The sequence below is a fragment of the Euleptes europaea genome, chromosome 2 (genome assembly GCF_029931775.1).
Source record: "Euleptes europaea isolate rEulEur1 chromosome 2, rEulEur1.hap1, whole genome shotgun sequence".
Lineage (NCBI taxonomy): Eukaryota > Metazoa > Chordata > Lepidosauria > Squamata > Sphaerodactylidae > Euleptes > Euleptes europaea.
In genome coordinates, this window is record NC_079313.1 from 46,207,324 (window position 1) to 46,229,665 (window position 22,342).

The 22,342-nt window shown below is 41.9% G+C and overlaps 1 protein-coding gene across 1 annotated transcript in view; it reads right to left on the reverse strand.

The window, feature by feature from the left end:
* DPYD (dihydropyrimidine dehydrogenase) overlaps positions 1-22,342 on the reverse strand; it is a 750,022-nt gene that overhangs the window by 374,327 nt on the left and 353,353 nt on the right. The window contains exons 10-11 of the mRNA XM_056844741.1: positions 20,523-20,692; positions 11,021-11,231 (exon numbers count right to left, since the gene is read on the reverse strand). Coding sequence (XP_056700719.1) covers positions 11,021-11,231; positions 20,523-20,692 — 381 coding nt within the window. The remainder of the gene's footprint in view (positions 1-11,020; positions 11,232-20,522; positions 20,693-22,342) is intronic.

Sequence of the window (22,342 nt, forward strand, 5' to 3'; positions counted from 1 at the left end):
CACAAAACAATGAGACACAAATATATTGTAGCAACACTTCTGAATAGTATATTCTTCCACCTCATGACAAAAGAGTCTTAAAATAATGTTATTTACCTCTGTTATAGATTATAAATTCAGAATAATGTATCATTAGAAAGCCTAGCACATTACTATATCTTCAAAGTAATGCATATTTTGATGAAGTATTATTTTAGCTACTCTTGATACTATGCATCAAAATGAATTTTATGTAGTGATTACTATATTGTGGCACCCAGGTTTCCCCCCCCTCTAAAATACAGGGAGGGGGGGAAATCAGCATCCCTTGGGGACATACCAAATGCAGATGCAGATTGTTAAGGTCAATTAAACTGATGTAGCAGTGCTGTCATATATGTAAAAGAGAAACCTGCTAGCATATGACAAGATTATTTCTCAGTTATCATTGAAGGGTGTCAAAGATGTGTTCTGTTTTTACAAGACATGAGCCTGGGTGGCTGTTTTGTCTTGGGAAACCACTGTAGAGTCAAAACCATAATTATAGGAAGGAACTGCATTTAAATAATTTCCCATTTTGAGTTTCTACATCAATGAGCTAAATAATAGGATAGAGGAGAAGAACAACAATGGGGGCAGAGCAGCAATCAAAGAATAATAGCTGGAAGTGACCACCAGGGTCATCTAGTCCAACCCCCTGCACAATGCAAGAAATTCACAACTACACACACACAACCAGTTACCCCACTCTCTCATGATCTCCCTAAGGTCATAGAATCAGCATTGCTGACAGATGGCCATCTAACCTCTTCTTAAAAACCTCCAGGGAAGGAGAACTTACCACCTCCCAAGGAAGCCTGTTCCACTGAGGAACTGCTTTAACTGTTAGAAAATTCTTCCTAATGTCTAGACAGAAACTTTTTTGATTTAATTTCAACCCATTGGTTCTGGTCCGACCTTCTTGAGCAACAGAAAACAACTCGGCACCCTCCTCTATATGACAGCCCTTTAAGTACTTGAACATGGTTATCATATCCCCTCTCAGTCTTCTCCTCTTCAGGCTAAACATACCCAGCTCCTTCAACCTTTCCTCATATGACTTGGTCTCCAGACCCCTCACCATCTTTGTTGCCCTTCTCTGGACACGTTCCAGCTTGTCTACATCTTTCTTAAATTGTGGTGCCCAAAAGTGAACACAGTACTCTAGCTGAGGTCTAACCAGAGCAGAGTAAAGTGATACCATCACTTCACTTGACCTGGACACTATACTTCTGTTGATACAGCCCAAGATCACATTTGCCTTTTTAGCTACCACATCACACTGTGGACTCATGTTCAGTGTTTCATCTACTAAGACCCCAAGATCCTTTTCGCACACACTACTGCTAAGACAAGTCTCCCCTATCCTATAATTATGCATTTGATTTTTCCAACCTAAATGCAGAACTTTACATTTATCTCTGTTGAAATGCATTTTATTAGTTTTAGCCCCATTCTCCAGTCTGTCATCCTGTATCCTGGCTCTGTCATCTATCTATTTGCTGCCCCTCTCAATTTCGTATCATCTGCAAATTTTATAAGCATCTCCTCTATTCCTTCATCGAAATCATTTATAAAGATGTTGAACAACACAGGGCCCAGGAAAGATCCCTGAGGCGCTCCACTAGTCACTCCTCTCCAAGTGGACGAGGAACCATCAACAGGCACTCTTTGGGTGCAATCTGTCAACCAGTTACGGATCCACCTAACAGTAATAAGATCTAAATCACATTTTCCCAATTTATCAACAAGAATATTACAGGGAACTTTATCAAAAGCCTTACTGAAATCAAGATAAACTATGTCTACAGCATTCCCCTGATCCAGCAAGGTAGTAACTTTCTCACAAAAAAAAGAAAGAGAGAGAGAGAGAGATGAGGTTAGTCTGACATGACTTGTTCTTGAGAAACCCATGCTGGCTCTTAGTAATCAGATCCATCCTTTCTAAATGCTCAAGGACTGACTGTTTGATGATTTGTTCAAAAACTTTCCCCAGTATAAACGTCAAGCTGATGAGTCAGTAGTTACCCGGATCCTCCTTTTTCCCCTTCTTGAAGATGGGGACAACATTTTGGAGAGGGACAGACAGACAAGTGAGGTCAGGGACTTCAAAAAAGGCTTTCCTGACATAATGGGCTTTCACAAGAGGCATGAAATAGAACTGCAAAGTGAGGCTGCTCAGGACAAAGTAATCCTCAGCCTCTTTTACAAATATTTCTTGGGACTTTTGATCAAGTAATATGCAGGTTCATCACCAAGGCTTTAAAAAATAATAAAGAGTATTTTCTGCAACAGATCCTGCTGCTGAAGAGGTAAGCCAGTTTAAGCTTTATCAGCAGAAAGCCTCTTCAGCTCGGAACTGCTACAGAGAAAAAGCCAAAGCAATAATCAACTACATGAGCAGTTTATTTTCCCAACTGTGTGCATATATAATTTTTGTGGATCACAACCACTGGCATGACTGCTAATGTGGGGAAAGGAATTCAACTGGAGTGGGCTTTGAGGGGGGAAATGATTGGATTTAGATCCTCACACAGCCACTATCTTAAAATACATTAGAAGGAAGGAATAATTAGGCGCTATATCTTATTTCCGATACAGTCAACAAAATGCTATTATGACAAATTGATATGAATACCACACAGGGCTGCTAATACTGATAATGGCAAGCACAAAATATTTTGAAATTCTGAATGCTAAGATAAGACACTGATGGCTTAGACAAAAATACTGGGGGAAGGGACTCTTTTTGCATGTTTCAGCAGCTAATTTTAAAACTAGAAATACTGTGTCACTTTCAGGATCAGAAGTGATTACTCTCCTTTGAAGTCCCAGGCCTTGCAGAAAACTAAACTAACCTAAAATAAACAAAGTGTGTATTTGGTTATGTCTGCTAAAGTAATTTGCAAGAACCAAGTCTAGATTTGTTTTCTTCAGATATCTGAATCCAAAACAGCTGAGTGTGATTAATATTTCTAAGGATAAAACAACCAGACAGTTTTGCAGAGCCTTGAGCACACCCTTCATTAAAGTACAACTTTAGTTCAGGGACAGCAGAAGCAGAGAAAATTTGGTCAAGGAACTTATTTACTAGGGATGTATACTAGTACCAATATCCAGATTTAGAATCCGGATTCAGAATTGGGAACTGAGAAAATCCAGAATTTCTGAATATCAGGAATTCCATTTAAACAAATAGGTTTTAATGATTGTCCACTTCAAAAGAACACAAAAAGACAAACCATTTTTAAAAAGGGTTCCCTTGGCCTTTCCCAGTGTCTACGTCAACTCCAAGACTTGAGAAGATATGGCAAGTGCACACAGCAACAGATACTACAGCCAGGCAGAAGTGCCAAACAGACAGTGGTGGGTGGGAATTACCCCAGCAGCATTGAACACATGAAGCTACCTTATACTGTATCAGACCCTTGGTCCCTCAAAGTCAGTATTGTCTACTCAGACCGGCAGCGGCTCTCCAGGGTTTCAGGCAGAGGTCTTTCACATCACCTAACTGCCTAGTCCCTTTAACTGGAGATGCCGGGGATTGAACCTGGGACCTTCTGCATGCCAAGCAGATGCTCTACCACTGAGCCATGGCCCCTCCATGTACTTGGGTACAGTACAGTTGAGTGAATGATGACAGTCCTGCAGTCACCAGTTGGAAAAAGGGAAAGGACAGTAGAAAGGGGGCAGCAGACTGAAGAATAGCATACCCTGTACTGTGGAAAGGAATGTGCCCTACTCTCTTACTCAGAGGGCACCACAGGGAAGCACAGCGACAGTAGGCTGACCTTAAGGGAAACCAGTATTTCCACAGATGCAGGTTCCAGATGTGAAGGGGGACTGACAAAGTCCTCTGCCCAAGAGAACACACACTGGCTGGTAGGCAAGGTATCACTCCCACTATCACCATGGCCACCTTCTCAGCCCAGTAAGCCCAGCGGTCAGTCTCTTTCATCTTGCATGGCTCCTGCATGTACACCGCCACTTCTGCCTCTAGCCTTCCTCTGGAAAACTCATGGCAACACCAATCGGGGACTCTGAGTTCTCTGGCCCCAGCACCCTTGGAGCCAGGCTGTCTGGGGAATGTTTTAGGTTCCTTTCTCAAGCAGCCTGCCCAGGCTGTCTAAGAAATAGATTTCACTTTCCTTCTCTTGCAAGCAGCCTAGCCGTTCTATAGGAATCTATGAGATCCCAAATATTAGAAATTATTCTCAGTATCTGGAAGTATAAAATTAGGATTTGGAAATATTTGTAACTCTGCAGTATTCAGTAACTCTAAATGAAATCTCCACATCTCTACTATTTGCCAGTCATATTTTCATCCTGCCTTTTCTCCAAGGAACTAATGGTAGCATACACAGAGATATTCTGTTTTACCCTAACCACTCTGGGAGTTAACTGAATGAAGGAATAGTAACTGTTGTGAGACTACTCACTGTGCCATGCACTATTTGTTTGTTTGGTACTCATAAACAAGCATCAATATACTCATCATTCTTGGTTTGGAACATGCTACATCTCAGCCTTCATTGAACAATTTTGGGGGGATTTCTGATCAAATACACATTGTGTTGCACTCAGAGGTTCCATTCCAGTAATGGTAAAGACTTCATTAATTCAAGAAGCATTCAGTTAGTTCAAGAACACTTGTTTTGGTGGAAGAGGCATGTTCTGCCAGTGGAACAGAACTTTTGACAGCTCATTCCTGAGCTTGGGGTCAGCATGGGCTTAGGAGGCGCCATGACCCCTATGCCGGTGTCCGTGTCACTTGCGCTGTGCAAATTCAAATGGACACCAGCATAGTGCCACTTGTGCCGGCCCCCAAGGACGGCCACAGCAGAGTGGCCCTCAGACACCGGCCTGACCTTCTGCCGTCGTCCTCTCACCAGCATCCTGGGAGGCATTCCGGGTGGATTGTGGGGAACAGAGCTGCCAGAAGGCAGCTTCCTAACCCCTTTCAGCTCGGAAACACCCCATTTAGCAACAGCGGTGCTGCGCCAGCTTTTTGTTGGTGCAGCATCGCTGTTTTCAATGGGGCTTTCCCCCCCCTTTTTTGAATTTTTGTTTTTTAAATGCCCTTTATTAGTTTTGCAGCAGATGGGAAACCTCATTGGAGGCGCCGCGGCCATGCCACCCCCAGCTGCTGCAGCTCTCAGGAATGAGCTGTCAATCTGATCCCCTTAGTAGTTCAGAGATGGCTCTTTTGAAGTAAACATGATTGACTATTCCCATACCACTGAAATTAAAGAAATGATTGTTGGGTATAGAAGTCTCAAAAGGAAAATCTCAAACACTATGCCTAATTATGTGAAAATAAAATAGTATGATTGGTTGTTCAATTATGTACCTACATATCTGCCTTTAAAATATGAATGGATTTTGAACTAAAGCCCTATTACCCAGATCCAGACTTTGATGCCTTTGTGGTTGTTCTCACACGATCCCATTCTTTTCATGTTACCAGAGCAATGAGAGAAGAAACCATGGGAATACAGCCCTGATGCTACTATTAGCAAACAAGGATCCCCATTTAATTCCATTGTGGTGGCAGCTACATTCTAATAACAAGCAAAAGTCTGCCAGTATTGCATACATATGATAGGTATGTCATCTCATGGCATCATTCAGAATTAACGGCAGACAACATCACAAACCAACAATTGAAATAATTTTGTATGCTGCAGTATAGTTCAAACCGCTAAATTAATTATGCAAACAAACACAAATGGAAAAGCATCAGCCAATTACAGACCACACTGAAAAAAATCCAGTAATATTAAGATATATTGGAAATCTGGAAAATATTTTAATTAGCAAAGCAAATCAAATGAAAAAGATTCCTCAAATAAAGCTTTAAAAATGACACTGTATGTGCTTGACTGCCATGACTAATTATGTATCCATGTAATGTGTGTTCAATTTGGGCTTATTTAAATAGCAGAAATGCTCATTAGCTGCAGTATATCTGTGAAGCCTCAGTAAACAGTTTAATGGTATTTTATGTTTAACCAATTTCATAAGTTCTTGTAATTTTGGCATTCGCAGCTCATTAATGTTATTTTTTGATATACATCTTACAGACTTCTTTCACTGAAAACTGGCAGTATACTCTTGGCTGTAGTTAGGAAAAAATAATAACACACTGAAACAATCATATGGGTAAAAAAAATGTAACTCAACCTTAAAACAATGAGTCAATTTGGTATCAGTGTTTGGAGGACAAGAATTCTCACTAGCTAGATGTCTACTGAGGAAAAATAGTTAGATCAAATTGCTTTATTGGGGATTATGTCAGAACAAGATGGACATTTCTGAGCCCTTCTGGTAAAAGTAATTGCAATGTCCACCATTAGAAATGGTGTGGGGTTTTACCTGAGGCTTAGTTCAATGCAAACAGAAGTCAACAACTTCAGATTTATTTATTTATTTTAAACATTTATACAATGCCTCCTCCCCACACCATGCTGGCTCAACCAGCCTACAAAAAAATCTGACTTGCCCAAATATTCCAGCATTAAATCAAAACCCCAATATACTTTCCCTTCAAACAGTTCCACCCAGTGTGGGAACCTAACACTCCTCAGGAAAGGCATTCCACAATTCTGGAGCCACTACTTACAGACTGCCTGACTAAAAAGAATGTTTTTACTTTTTTTTTTTTTAATATGGAAAATAACCAGTGTGGGAGCCTAAGACACCTCAGGGAGGGCATTCCACAATTCTGGAGCCACTACAAAAGAATGGCCCATATTGTAGCTGATCAGGTGACTTGGAGGGAAGAAAAGGGCAAGAGTCCAGCAGCACCTTAAAGAGTAACAAAAATATTTTCTGGTAGGGTATGAGCTTTCGTGAGCCACAGCTCACTTCTTCAGATCAGGAGGGAAGAGTTTGCTAGGAGGAATCTGGGGTGGCAACTCACACTGTCCTTAAACTACATTTGGAATTATTTTTTCTAAATTGATTTTCATTGTAGCTAACATGGGAATTAAATACAGTACTGGGCTCAGGTCTGGAGTGAAACGTAAGATTTATCAATATTCTCCAAGCAAGAACGTTTAGGATATCAACTCTTAGTGAAATCTGGCAAATAATGATAAGCAGAAACTGTGAATGTGGCTATTCACAAGGGAAGAAAACCTATTCTTGTGCAGCTATTGGGGGGGGGAGAGGAAAATAATTACAGAATGATGATGTTGTACTTCACAGCCACTGTCTAAGGCAACACTCAGCAATGTGAGTGTTTAAGCTAGCCTCTCTATTATATCCCTTTATTTTAAAAAATCATTCCAATGAAACTATGCATCTTTTATAATTTCTAAAGGTTCATCATTAAAAGATACTACATTTGTAATGATTTCCTGTAATTATCATGTGTTTATTTTTACCACTCACTGTTTACATTTCAAAGGAAAGATAAGCTATGAAGGATACATATTTCTAGGATTTCATCAAAGGAATGAATGGCTTCTGTTTTAGGGCATTTTTATTTGTGATTGTTCTCTGTTGTTATAAGGTATACAAAAATGCTCATAAAATACCATGTCTTTTTGTTGTCTTCTTCCACACAGTCTTGAATATATTCAAGATCTGGCCTTTGATCCTTGCGGCAAATGTCTCTCCTGCCACACTATGGTATCTCTAATAGCAACAACCACACCATTCTCTGCACCAGCAAAAGAACACATACTATGTCAAATTATCAGTTAGGGAAAGCTATTGAACACTGGAAATGGGGAGCCAAGGCACAGCACACTAGTTCTTACTGGTTTGTGCCTATAGGTCTCCTAGGATGGAAGAGCATATGCAAAGGGAGGGAAGAAAAAATGACCATAGTCCTGGTACAACTGAGCACTCACAGCTGCAAATCCAATCAGATGGCCCATGTTGATAACCACCCTGACATTACTGCCATTCTTTCTCTTCTAATGAACAATTATCTATAGCCAAAATGTCAGCACAATCTCTGCAACAATGAGCATGAGCATTTTTTTTTAATGAAAGCTGAGATTCAGTCCTGCTGCTGGATTTCGTATTAGCTGCTATGTTAACCTCAGGGCTACAATAAAAGAGGATAAACTGAATAAGGCTACTAAACTGATTGATATTACATTACAGCTGGATGAGACTATAAATAGTGATACTAGTGTGATTCTGTGACTCCATATTCAGCTTGCTACATAGTAGCAAAGCTTTTCAAATACACCCTTCAAAGATCTAATTAAAGTTAACTTCAGCAATCAGAGTTTCATTACTGATGCTTGTTGCTTGTTTCTTTAATGTCAAAATGATCTTAGGAACATAAGCAACCAATAAATAAAATACTTTATAAAAACAAAACATGGGAGAGTAGAAGGAGATAAGAAAGCATAGGGATACTGCCTCTGAACATGGAAGTTCCATTTAGCTGTCATCTGTTCTTTGTGAATTTGTCTAATCCCCTTGAGAAGTCAACTAAGCCAGTAGTGATTACTACATATTCTGTCAAAAAATTGCATGTTAATTATCTCTTGGGTTCTTTGCATCCATCCCAAATGTACTGCCATTAAATTTCAATGGATGACCTTGGCTGCAATCCTATGCACATTTATTGGTGAGAAAGTCCCATTAAATAAATGGGATTTAATTCTGAGTAGATCTGCTAAGGACTGCAGTCCTTGCATGCCAAGCAAGCACTGTAAAAGAGTGGAGAAATGTCTGATTCATCATCATCAAGGCTTGTTCTTGATGTGTTAACTATTATAGCTTTAGTAACACTTCCCAACAATAGACCTAGGACAGACTTAAGGCTAACAAGTCTGTAATTTCCAGCCTGCTCCCAAATCTCTTTTTAAAACTAGTTTTAGATTAGTTTTTAATCCTCCAGTAAGGAGGCTAACATTAAGTACGATATTGCATATTTTTAATCAGCTCAGCAATTTCACATTAGAGTTCCTTAAGAATTAACAGGTTGCACCAATTAGTCCTTTTTAACTTTGTCAAAGATCCCTAGTATAGCAGAGGGCAACATTTTTTGGCCCTAGACCCGAAACAAATTGCAACAACTACATGTTAAGAAGATGGTGTGCCAGCAAATCAAGGTGGGGGTGGGGGGTGAAGGCTGGAAGCTCTGTGGATCTGCGAGCCCATAAGCAATGCTCATTTGCCTTCTCCCCCATGGAGCCAGTGATGCAGCCAGCACCTCAGAGACTCTCCTTAGAGCCTAACTGTGTTACATTTATTTATTTAAAACATTTATTAACCACTTTTCTGTCTTGCCGGAACTCAAGGCAGCTTACAATGTAAATACTAACAAAATGCAATAAAATACATAAAAAACCACTAGTCTAAAATCAATAATATAAAACTGCCAGTAGGCAGAAGAACTAATCAACTAATCAAATACCACCATGAATAAAATGGTTTTCTGCTGCCTCCTAAAGATTTAGAGTGAGGAGGCCAGGTGCACCTCCCTAGGAAGGTTGTTCCATAATCATGGGCTGCCACTGAAAATGTCCTCTCTCTTGTACCCACCAGATGAGTTTCCTGTTTGATGGGATTGCCAAGAGGGTCTCTCCCTGTGATATTAGTTCCCTGGCAGGAACGTATGGGAGAAGATGGTCCCTTACGCTAGTCCCTTCTGCATTATTTTCCTGACCTAAAATGGCTCTAGGGAACCACTATTTGCCCTGTTGGTGAAACTTACACATAGCCCATCAGAACCTGCTTAGATGCCTAGCAAACTGTCTGATGTGCCACTGTTCAGTGTGCCTGCCAAGACGTGCCAACCTCTGCCCTAGAACTCTGTTTTCTCTATTTGATTATGCTTGTCTGGCTTGCCAGGAAGATATTCCTTGTTAAAGATTCCTCCAACCCCTGAAAAAACTGGATCAGGCATGGGTATTTATCCAGTGCCTTCTGCAGCAAAAACTGTTATACAGAATAGTTTCATTTCCAATAAAAGTAAGAAGTAATACTTTCAAGTTTTGTTACATGTTTCAACCACCTCCCCGATTCATTTTCTTGCTGATAATATATTCATTTTCAGCAATACATTTCTCAAATTCTTTTCTCACTTGTCAGATTGTCACCTTTCATTAGATTTGCCAGAATTTGTGTCCCACCTTCCGCATTTGGGAAAATCTTCCACTTCATAAAGGAAGACTTAAATTTTTAATAATCCCCTTGAATCTGTTCAATAACTGCACTGACAACCTTTTGGACTTTTTATTTCTTTCCTAATTGTAATTTTATCTGAGCTTCTATAATAGTATTTTAAAACAGTCTCCAAGTGTCCAGAAGAGATTTCACCCTACTGCCTCTTCATAACTAATCTCTTCATATTCTTCTTTTGAAATTAAATGCAATTGTGTTGGTACTTTCTAGGTAACATTCCATTTAAGGGCTGGAATCTACCACTTTTTTATTAATGCTCTTTAATATAAACAGTGTTTCTCTGGGTTAAGAAAACTGTGTAAACAATGCATATTTTCAAGATGGGAATTTGTGACTTCTAATCATATGTTCAACATAGTGAACTTTTAAAGCAACAACAACACGTTTTAGAGATTTATCAGATGAAGTTTCCAGAGTTCATTTCTACTTTCAAGAAAACATATTTCTTTACTTTAATGATACTGTTCATATGGCCAATTCGGCCCTGAACACTGTTACACTGAGACCAAAATAAAAAGGGGGGAAAGGACCTATCTAAATAACCCAGAAGGAAATTAGTATTTTTTAATCTTAATTGACTGGGAAAGAAATTTGGTGACTGCCAATGTAGTATTAAAATCCACCCCTGCTAAAAGAACCTTCAGATTATCCAGGAAAACATATTTGAACCACAGTTGATTCTTGGAATAGAATATATGTCAGGGCACACTCTAACCAAATTTAATTCAAAATTTTAATCCCATAAATCTGAATGAGAGAGTTAAGTAGATGCTTAACTTTCCAACTAGAATCAGTGAGACTTAAATGTGCTTAACTTGGGATCATGACCCCTTTGACTGAAAAGTACCTTTTGGGTCATTTAAGACGGATCCAAAGGCACTGATCACTACATCAGCTTTCAGACGGACCACCTGATCTTCATCTTCATTCCAGCTTCCATCTGCGTCTTGCTCAGTCCGAACAAATTCCATAGCAACAATCTTCCCTCTTTTCACTACCACCTTTCGAGGAGAAAGGAAAGGCAGAAATTCACACTTTTCTTCCTTTGCAAGTTCCATCTGGAGAGGAAATATGATACAAATATAGACATAGTTTGTGAAATGATTTTTATGTCTAATTCTTCTGTGCATTGGGATGTCTAATTCTTCTATGCACCCTCTGTTCTTGTGGCTTGTCTTACAGATTCCAATAGCAGCAAGTTTGATATGCATTAAAAGAGGGAAGCAGTAAAATACTTAATAGACATTTTCCTTTTTAACTACAGGATCAAACTGTCATTTTACCATCCTATCTGCCACCCACTTCTTCTAGAATTGTATTACTTTTAATTAGCAGCATCTGTTAGCAGAACTCTTGATTTCAAATCACAGACTGAAACAGCTTTGTCTCTGTGAAATATCCTTATACTTTGTGGCAGTGAAGCCTACATTCCAATATAAGAAGAGACTACACAATCTGTGCTGGAAATAGCAGCTACACCTATACATATTCCCTTGTGGGTTACTTGGTGAGAAGCTTACTATCATTATCAAATCGACAAATGTCTAAAATGGACATGCATACAGAAGGCAGGGCTGTCAAGGTAAAATAATAATGCATTTCTGGGTCCATTCGTTGTCTCTTTACATTTGAAATACATTTTGTATACTACAGGGAACATTGCCCTTAATAAAAATTCGCAATTGAACAGCTCCTTACTGAATGAAAGAACTGAAGGACAACAACAGGCAAAAAAACCTTGGGTGAACCAGGGGCTGGCATCTGAACAGACTGTAGGTAAAGGAACTGAAGTTGATAGAAATACCACTCTAGATGCTAAGTTTTCTAGTCATGAAAGGCATTTTTATAAACAGAAGAAGAGGAAAATTTGTGCTGATTTCCCTTCCTGTTGAAGCCTGTCACCAAGCAGCACATGGGAAAAGGTGAACCACAGTGAACAGTATGGGACAGTGGAGGAGGGGGAGGGAAGAGGACTCTGCAATGGCAGGGGAAATCAACAAAAATTCCCCTGCTTTCAAATCTTAAAACGTATATAAGATCCAATCCTGGGAAAGCTCTATTGTGAACAGTTTCTATCTTTATTAGGAACTTAATCCTGAGCTCAACAAAACTTTGTTGCTGGCTTTTAGTCAACCCTTCAATTTAGAACTTAAACATGGTAGTGGAAATATTGTGTTTGTGCGTGTGTTTCAAAAGATAGCAATTAGAAACTTGCAATCTAACAGCCCATTCCTGAGGATGCAGGCAGACCGCAGCGGCTGGCCGGGGCACAGCAAATGTGCAGCCGGGAGGCCTCCTAAGGGGCTTCGCAGCAGCGGGCGCCGCCAAGAAAAAGCAAAACTTCCAAAAACAGAGAGAGGCCGAGGAGTGGGGGAGTGGCGCAGGGACGCCACAGTGCAGGAATGCGACAGCGCAGCCTGAAGCCAGCCAGGGCCTGCCGAGCTCGCAGGGCAACTTCCAGAGAAGGGATTTCACTGCGGAGAGGAGAGCCGTGGAATGGGGATGGGAGGGGCTGGCCACGGGAGGGGAGAGGCCGCCTCAGGGAGATGCGGGCAGAGCAGGGCGAAAGAAGGAGGATGGGAGAGCTCCTGGAGGGACTGGGAGAAGGGCGACGGCACGCAGCGGCTGCCTTGGAAAGGACTGCAGAGGAGTCGCCAGCGCCACCTGCATGGGTCCCCACAAGCCTCCCAGTTGCACCCAAGCACCACTCTTTCCCTTGACACAAGCTCCAGGGTGAGCCGGGGACTGCCAGCAAGACCCCCACACACTGAAAGAAGGACTGGGGAGGCAACTCTCGGTTGAGGGATGCGGGTTAGCGACCCCGTCCGCGGCAGCGGGAGGACAGGGGCCAGGGGTGGGTGGCAGGAAGGGGCCCACCCTTTACCACTGAGTGGCTGTGTGCTCTGTCTTTACACCATAGAAAAGGTTGCCCCCCTGAAGGGGGGAAAGGGGAGTGGGAGGGGGGAAACACAGCTATCCGCCGTCCTACGGGGCTAACCGCAAGAGCGGACGGAATTCCGCTTGACTAACTGAATCCTTCCAGCCACCGGGGTGAGCCACGGGAATGGCTCATCTTCACAGATGGCCATTCCTGTGGCCATGAAGGCCCCAGGGATCCTAGCAGTGACAGCGTGGGACAACCTGGCTTGGAAGGAGGCCAGATACAGTGAGGCTGGGACGAGTAGCAGTGGTGTCATCTGTGTGGGAACGGCACACCAACGTCTCATGGTGGAACGAGTCCCGGGTGACTTGGGGGTCCTCGGCACAGGGGGGCACCGAAGGGCCATATTAGCGCTAGCGGCGGTAGCACCGGGAGGCACAGGCTGGACACGAGCGAGCAGAAAAGGACGCGGGGACTATATGCAAATGTCCGTGGAGATGTCTGGGAGCTGCCAATGCAGACGCCAGACCATGCCCTCTCCGGCTCCCTTTGGCCTCCGCGGTCACCAGGGGAGCTGGCCAGCTGCTGAATCACAGCCTCCCAAGAATATAGCCACCAAGCGCAGGCCGCCCTGGAGAAGGGAAAAGAAGGGACCTGGACATGGGCGACCACATCCCTCCCCATGGACTGGGAGTCCCATGTTTGGGCTGGGTGCCCCGACCCGTTCCCCCTCCCCTGCCACCAAGTCATGAGTCTGGCAGCGTCCCTGTTGTCCAGTTCATCTGAGGTGTGAGGCACCTGGTCATGGGAGGTCGCAAACACACAGGAGGGGGATGGTGAAGACAGAGGAGGACTGAGGTGATCTGGCTGTGATCCAGCTGGGTGGGGTGGTCAAGGGCCGATAGCCACAGCCCCCTCATGGCATCCCTTTAGACGATGGCAGGCAAGGCCATCAGAACGGCAACAGTGGTGGATGCCAGGGGGTGGCCGGGGCGAGAAAACCGCAAAGTCCCAACCCCTCCCCCATGCGAGGCTTTCCTGTCAAGTGAGTGTTGGCCGCGAAGTGCCGCTTATGAGGGGAATTCCCGGCTCCAAGGCCCCTCCTCTGGTAGGGTGCCACCACTTCCTGCCCTGGCCCCATTGGCTGGCCTTTAGGCAGATTCCAGAGGCGCCAGGCGGAGATGGGCAGTGCTTGGGCGTGGCGGCAAGACGAGGGTCCAGAGAGTTTGCATGGTGGTCTATGGGCTGTGCCAGGTCAAGATCTGGTGTAATTTTTTGGCAGCAAAAGGGGGTGTTCCCGGGCCGAATGGGCCTTAAGATGCCTCCTAGCCACGGGAATGACCCTGGGAATGCCCCCGCGGCCGCTGCTGGCTGCTTCTGCACTGATCAGGCGCTGGCGCGGCCGCGCCACCCCCCTTCACCAGCTACCGCCACTGGAGTAACTGGCCTGACACCAGCGCGAAGTTCCTCGGGCCTTCTAAGCACTTTCGGCATCCAAGTTCAGTAATTGCACAAAGTCAGCTGGATCCCCAAATGCCCACAGAATGGAGCAGATGCATATTAATGATGTACAACCATAGCTCAATGCAACAAACAAGAAAATGTAACCGTGTGATAACCAGCCCTCCCAAAGGGAAGGCAGTGTTTATCAACACAGGTGTCTCCTTGTGAAACAAAGGAACCACCTACCCTTGATGGGGATCACTATCATACAAGCTGAGGGATCTTACAAAGATCCAGCAACAGAATGTACTAGTTAAGAATTAAAGACTGGTGACTCAAGGGCAACAGAGAGATTTTTAAATAACAGGAGGAAGTTTTGAGGAGTGACAAAGGCCTGAGAGGCCATTCAAGAGCCCAATCAGTGGAAGAAGGATATGGACAAAATTTCCACCTAAGCCATTCCATCCCATGCAACAGCAACTAGGAAAGTTATTAGAGAGCATAAACATCACAGTAGAAACCATGGTAAAGATACTATTAAGCAAACTATTCTGTTACACTGAACGAAATTATTTTTAATGAAAAAACACAAGAACTTTCAAAAGCCAGAATCTTTATGGTGTGTGATGTAAAGAATGGATATAAGTTCAGATGAATACCAGCCTCTCTTTGTAACATCTTCCTTTTCTGATGACCTAATGAATGTACATTTCAACACATCTGAAGAAGAGAGATCTGATTTACGAAATCTTATGATGGAATAAACATTACTCTTTAAGGCACCAATGGACTGTTTTATTTTTAGTGCCAGATGAGGACTTCAATATGCTCACCACCTCTGGAACATCATTTTGTTGTTCCAGATGGTTTTCTATGCCAATGGGGATCAGTCAAGTTCCCCGGATCTTTGAGACTAACCTGTATAGTTCTGTGGTCACAGTTTTGGTAGTAGAAAGTGCTGTCAAGTCACAGCTAACTTATGCTGCCCCCATAGGATTTTCAAGACAAGAGACAAACAGAGGTAGTTTGTCACTGCCTATCTCTGTGTGGTGGTCTCCTATCCAAGCACTAACCAGAGATGACCCTGCTTAGCTTCTAAGATTTGATGACATCGAGGTAGCTTGGGCCATCCAGGTCAGGATGGTCATAGCTTTAGCAGGCCACGAACCACAAAGAGATTGCAGCTAATGCACTCATAGTCCTATGATAAAGATATCAAACACTACCCAAATCAATTGTGGGTGTTGGCAGGTACAAAGCTGTGAGACTGAGGAAAAGGACCTACAAAATGAATTCATCAATATGCACTATCTTCCAACTGCACTGCCCAACTACACTATCTTGCAGCAATAAAGCAGAAGGAAATTAAAGAGGCTCATTTTAAAGTATCCAACTTCAAGAAAGCAATACTCAAAAGGGTAGCCTGAAAATAAGAGACAGATGCTATTGGGAGCAAGATCATATTTCTAAACCAAGAATGATTTTGTGTATAGGGTCCTTTCTCCTTTATATAAGAAGGTAATTCAGAAAATACATTCATCACATCTGAGCTTTTATAGATCCCTTGGAGGCTAAGAATGAATTCCCAGTTTCAATCTTTAATGGAAGAATGCTATACCTGCAAATCATATGAACTTACAAGTGAAAGCTTCTATCCCATGGGTGATCCATTTGACAATGGGGCAACTGGAATTGTTGTGTTTGCCAGGAATTGAATTGTCATTAGACAGAAGCAATATTGGATTACAGTGGATAATTATTCCAATATTAGGGCGTTTGATGTTCTGCCAAATGCTTGAAGCTAGGCAATCATTGTAAAGGATCAGAGCTGAGGCAGCTGTGGTGTGAGGCAGAACTACGAGAGAGCAGGGAGTCTTGAGAGGCAGTTTGTCAGGGGAACTATGAGGGAAGTGCAGGAAAGACTGAATCACTTCAGCAATGGATGACAGCAGCATGGCTAGTGAGGGAGCTGAGGCAGTAACATGTAATGTCTGTGGAATGTTTGTATTCTTACCTGAGTGTAACAATAATTACACTAGCAACAAGTGTAAGTTGGTAGCCCTGCTGGAGGAGAAGATACAGGGACTTGAGGCATGCTTTTCCACACTCCATTTTATAAAGGAAGGTGAAGAGTTCATGGACAGAACACATGAAGCACTCTTTAGAGGGCAACAGGAGGAGGAGAGAAATGTATCTCAACAAATGGAGGCACAACCAACACAGGAGGAGGGTGCATGGAAGAATGTGACCCACAGGAGCAGGAAAATCAGGAGTCATTCTGATCCTCTGTTGCTCAGCAATCGGTTTCAGATCTCCTCACAGATATTGATTATGGACCACTGGAACAAGGGGTCCCCCCCCAAGCTTGAAATAAATTTCTCAGGCTCCTGTGAATGAGAGGACTCGAGCTTCCACTCCCCAATTTAGGAAGAGGCATGTTCTGGTAATTGGGTAGAATCTGAGAGGGGTAGAATCTAAAATGTGCCAATCAGACTTGCCATCTCGAGAGGTATGCTGTCTACTAGGTGCACGCATCCAGGATGTAACAGAAAGGGTAGGAAGACTCATGAAGCCCACAGATTATTACCCTTTCTTGTTCATTCATGTGGGAACAAATGATATTGCCCGGCACAGCCCAGAACGTATTCAATGAGACTACATGGCTATGGGTGAGAAGGTGAAGGACCTGGGGGTGCAGGTTGTGTTTTCATCAGTTCTTCCTGTTGAAGGTCGTAGCTTAGGAAGCGTAAGAAGAATATTGCAAATTAATGACTGGCTGCGTAGATGGTGTTGCCAAAAAAGGTTTGGATTTTTGGACCATGGCTTGCTCTTTCGAGATGAAGCTCTTCTATCAGGAGATGATTTGCACCTCATGAGGATAGAAAAAAATGTGCTTGGTGAGAGCCTTGCAAACCTGATAAGGAGGGCTTTAAACTAAATCCTATGGGGGAACGAGACAACAACTTAAAACCTAGTATGATGGCAATAACTGGACATGGGAACAATAAAGATTTGCAGGGAGTGGAATGTGAGGAAACATAAACTCATGGGTAAGTACAGAAATGAAAACCTCGGGGCATATAAACCATGGATTCTGATGTCTGTACACTAATGCACAGAGTATGGGAAACAAGAACTTGAAGCCCTAATATAGGAAGGGGATTTTGATCATATAGGCATTATTGAAACTTGGTGGGATATAATTCATGATTGGAATATTAAGGTTGAGGGGTACAACTTGTTTAAAAGGGATAGGCAGATAAGGAAGGGGAGTAGCATTATATGTCAAAAATGTGTATACTTGTGAAAATACATGAATCTGAGCATGGAAGTTCAGTCGAGAGTCTGTGGGTAAAAATAAAAGGAGTAAGAAATAATAGTGATACTATGGTGGGGGTCTGCTATCGACCACCAAACCAGACAGAGGACTTGGATGAGTCACACCTAGACCAGATTACAAATATCTCAAAAAGAGACAGGACACAGTAGTCATGGGAGATTTTAATTACCAGGATATCTGTTGGAAGTCCAGTTCAAGTCCAATAAAATGACTTGTCTTGCTGACAACTTCATATTCCAGAAAGTGGACAGGGAAACAAGGGGATCTGCTATCTTAGACTTGATTCTCACCAACAGGGAAGAACTGGTTGATGAGGTTAAAGTAGTAGGCACCCTGGGTAGTAGTGACCATGTAATCTTGGAATTTACAATCTTGGGGGAAAGGAAAAACTACGTAGTCAGACATATAGTTTGGACTTTAGGAAAGCAAATTTTAACAAACAAACTTCTGCTGGGTAGAATCCCATGGTCAGAAATACATAAGGAGAAGGGAGTTCAAGAAGGGAGGGGCCGGGATACCCAGTCGGGTCTTCAAGGCAAAGTGGTCTGATCACGGCACTCTGTTAGTAGAGATCAGATCTATATCCACCCCCATGCCAAAGGTCAAATCCAGTGTGTGTCCTGCTTGATGTGTGGGACCTGAAACAATCTGTGAGAGTCCCAGTGTCGCCATGGAAGACCCCAGGTCCAAAGCCTGTGAGGAAGCTACAATGTCAAACATAACACAGAATATGCAAATTCATGGAGTACAGACATTGGTTTGGATCTAGCAAGGCACAGCAGGAAACATAAATAGACTTAGCGCAGTTCCGCTTTCACAAGATCTGGTGCAACAACTAGTGCTTTCTTCCCTTTATATTCATAGTGCCCACAAATTGGTTGCAAATGATCTTGCACAAGCAGAAATGCAAGTGGAGATACAATAAGTCTGATTTAGTGGAAGTGGCTATCATGGTCTTTATTTTGTATTTCGGGTTGTGCAAGTGTTCTAGCACAAGTGGAAATTTGGCACTGCATCCAACCCATGTCTAGTAAATTTATTCAGAAATAGTTATTGTTCACATTGTTTATGGAATGATAAATTTCATGACATCAGACCATTTGTGCTTTTTACAATGGTTTGATACATTCATACTTTATATTTGAAAGCTAAATTAGTTCTCTCTGGAATTGACTTTTGAATTCACTATGTGTTTGGGATAAGTAAGTCTGCTTTTTTTTTTAAGTCATGCTATCAGATGCTTGACTTGCTAATCCTGCCCAAGTCATTTCAACACTAACACAGGAGTAGGAATTATTCAAAAAGAATGAGTATCTAACAAAACGATTATGTAAAAACAAACATGGTATTTAAATGAAAGCACTTTTCTGAAAACCAGACCTTAAGGGGTTCATTTTTCCTGAGTTTACATACACTGATAAAATTCATACTTGTAATAGTTTAACAGACCTGTGGCTCACAGTGTAATGCCAGTTATACTCTTCTAAACCCATATAGGTGTATAACTCTGAGCTTGCACCGTCTGTGGTTCTGACTAAACGTCTGCTTATGTATTAAGTCCCACACTTTGGGGAGGTATTTGTTGTCATCGATTCAGTTATAACAGACTAGAAATTTGAGTAAAATCTACTGAAATGTGTGAGCTGGTTAATATTTTAGAATGATCATTGTCACTGGTGCATATTTAACGCCAATAAAAATTGTATGGGCATAGAGAGCCGGGGAATATAATCAGAATTGTGCTGAATAAATTAGTGTATTTATTACCATTGTTCAAAATAATCTTCAGTCCCCATCCCTAATTTTATACATTATGACAAAAACACCCCACAATATAAATTATGTATTTGGAAAAATTATAGATGTCTGGTTTCTTCCACCTTCCCACCAACCCCCTTGTGTAACTTTTAGATCTCCACAATCTACAGCTATTCCTGAAGAGAGTGGGCCATTTCCCCATATATTTTGTAGCTGGGGTATATTTGATGTCTCATTAGTGTAAATCATGCAAAAATCCACGATATGTGACACATAAATTATAACAAAGCAAGACGACCATAATGCAATAATTAAAGCTGAAATAAAAAGCTTTCATAGTAAAATAAATGATTAAGATGCCAATCAGCAGCTCAATGTATATGTAGAGTGCGTGTGCTGGCCACTTCAACTGTAAGTTTAATTCCAAATTAAGGTATGCTTTGAGACATTCATAATGTTAGAATGGTCCATAAGGGTCAAGTGGGAATGAAAATGAATAGCTGTCGTAGAAGAAAAAGGGTTGGAACACCTACAATTCAGTTAAGTACAGCTCTCACAAATCTTTTTAAGAATTGCAAAAGCATCATTGAATGCTGCATTTTAGATCTATAGATCACATAAAACGAGCCTTAACATGTTAACTCCTAATTTTTAAATCACATGAAACACCTCAAAGCAGTATTTTATTTCAAAGGAAACACTAGCTGAGAGAAAAGGGTATCCCCATCAGTGCTACCCCTGTACATCTTCCATTCAAGACTGTAGCCTCCTAAGGCTTCTTTTTGTTTGTTTTTTTAAAGTCGAGGGAAAGTTACATGCATCTATGTGTAATGTGTAGTTCAGCCCTGAGTAGCACGATGAACCAGTGTTCATACTACAAGGCATGTTCCATTAGTGCTCCCAGTGTTTCAATTGTGTGAAAGTTACCTCCTCTGGGACAGCTCGCACATTTGTAAATCCTTTTCTGAAGACCACAAAAACACGACGAGCTCCACAGCGCAAAGCCGATGTTGCACAGTCAAAAGCAGTGTCACCTGCTCCCAGAACAATCACCGTTCCCTGTATTGATGGCAATGGAGAACGACAGGCGCACATTCCTGAATGATGAAAGGAAAACCCTATTTTCAGGGAGAGAAACTGTTTCTGCATGACAGCTTAAAAGATACATGTATCCGAAGCAGTGTAAAATTGCATCTTGCAGTTTCTGAGCATGGAGAGTTTCTATCAAATTATTCTGCTTCGTTGAAAGACAGTTTTAGTCCCATTTTTAAGACAGGCTCATACATGTCATTTCATAGTAACTTCCTTTAGCCACACGGCCTTCCTGTCTTGGCAGGAATTAAACTAAAATGCACATTTAAATTTAAAAAAAAAACAGTAGGGAATTGTAAGATTGGGCTCAACAGATTTATGATCCAGGTATTAAAAAAACTAGCCATTTAATTTGTTTACATATTGTTTGAGGGAAAGAAGAAAACGTATATGGCAATATAACTCCCTTTCATGGTTGTCCTCCTTTCATTCATTCTCAAGTAGACTACAAAACAGAAGTGAGGACCTAAAGAAGTGAGGACCTAATTACTCTGATTTCCTGCATAATTCTATAAATATGAAGTAGAATTGCTGAAATCGCTTTCTATAAGCAGGATTTGCACTTGTCATCCACATCCATGGGTGTACCCCTGGTCTTCTTCTGCTGTCTACTATTTTTTATTTACCTGTGATGAGCAAATCAACCTGTGTGATGCACAGGCTCAAGCTCAGATATAGGAGATCCAATTCTCAATGTACCAAATCATATTTTCTGCACATGTGGGGTGTTTTACCAAAGATGTGTAAATTCCATCTTGACTGTTTTACTGCTTTCCCCATCCAGTTTTTCTAAGTTATAAAGTGAAGGAACACAAGGGATTTCCCCCTCCAGGATTCTGTAAATCCTCTGAGGCCTAAACATGTTAAATTCCCTCTGGCCCCCATCTCAACTGCACCTGTTATTGTGTTTTGTGAAGAGTGGTGGTTAATTTAAACAGCCATATTTTCTTAATCTCTAGTAAACTGCCTGAGAATATAAAAACACCTATTTTGTCAGCAAGTTGCCTGATTTTGTTGTTGTCACAGTTGACAAGAGGTACCCAATTTACTATTAGAAATAACTGCTGTGGAAAAGGAGCTTCTGTTGCTGATAAGAACCATCTCGGCAATGAAGGATACCTCTGTAATGGACGTTCCAGGGCACTGTCTGTCACGAGTACTGCTTCCCGCTGGAACTACTTTTGGAGCTTTAGCAACTTATTTTTCCTACTTAACATCTCCACAACTTCATCAGGTTTTTATGTTAGCCCGCCTGAACATCCTCCCAACTGAAATTCTTTGGGATAGATTTAAGAACATCCCTGTCTGTAATCGGACCTGCTCATGCTCGCAGGACCAACCAGAAACAGTGGCTCATGTGTTGTTTCATTGTGCCTTTTATGTGCCCTTGTGGTAAACCTACACTGATCTGCTGATGCAGGATATTTTCTATTTCCCCACAAAGGAAAAAGTGGCTTTCCTCCTGGCGGATCAGCGCCCCTATATTACAGAGGAGGTAGCAAAGTTTCTTTTAGCTGTTATGAGGATTCGAGGAACCAAGCGTAAACCTATTTGATTGTTATGATTGATTTATTCCATTTATATATAAACTTTATTTTATCTGGATACAACTATTTTTAATGATTGCAACGGTAATCCCTATGCCATTAAAGGTT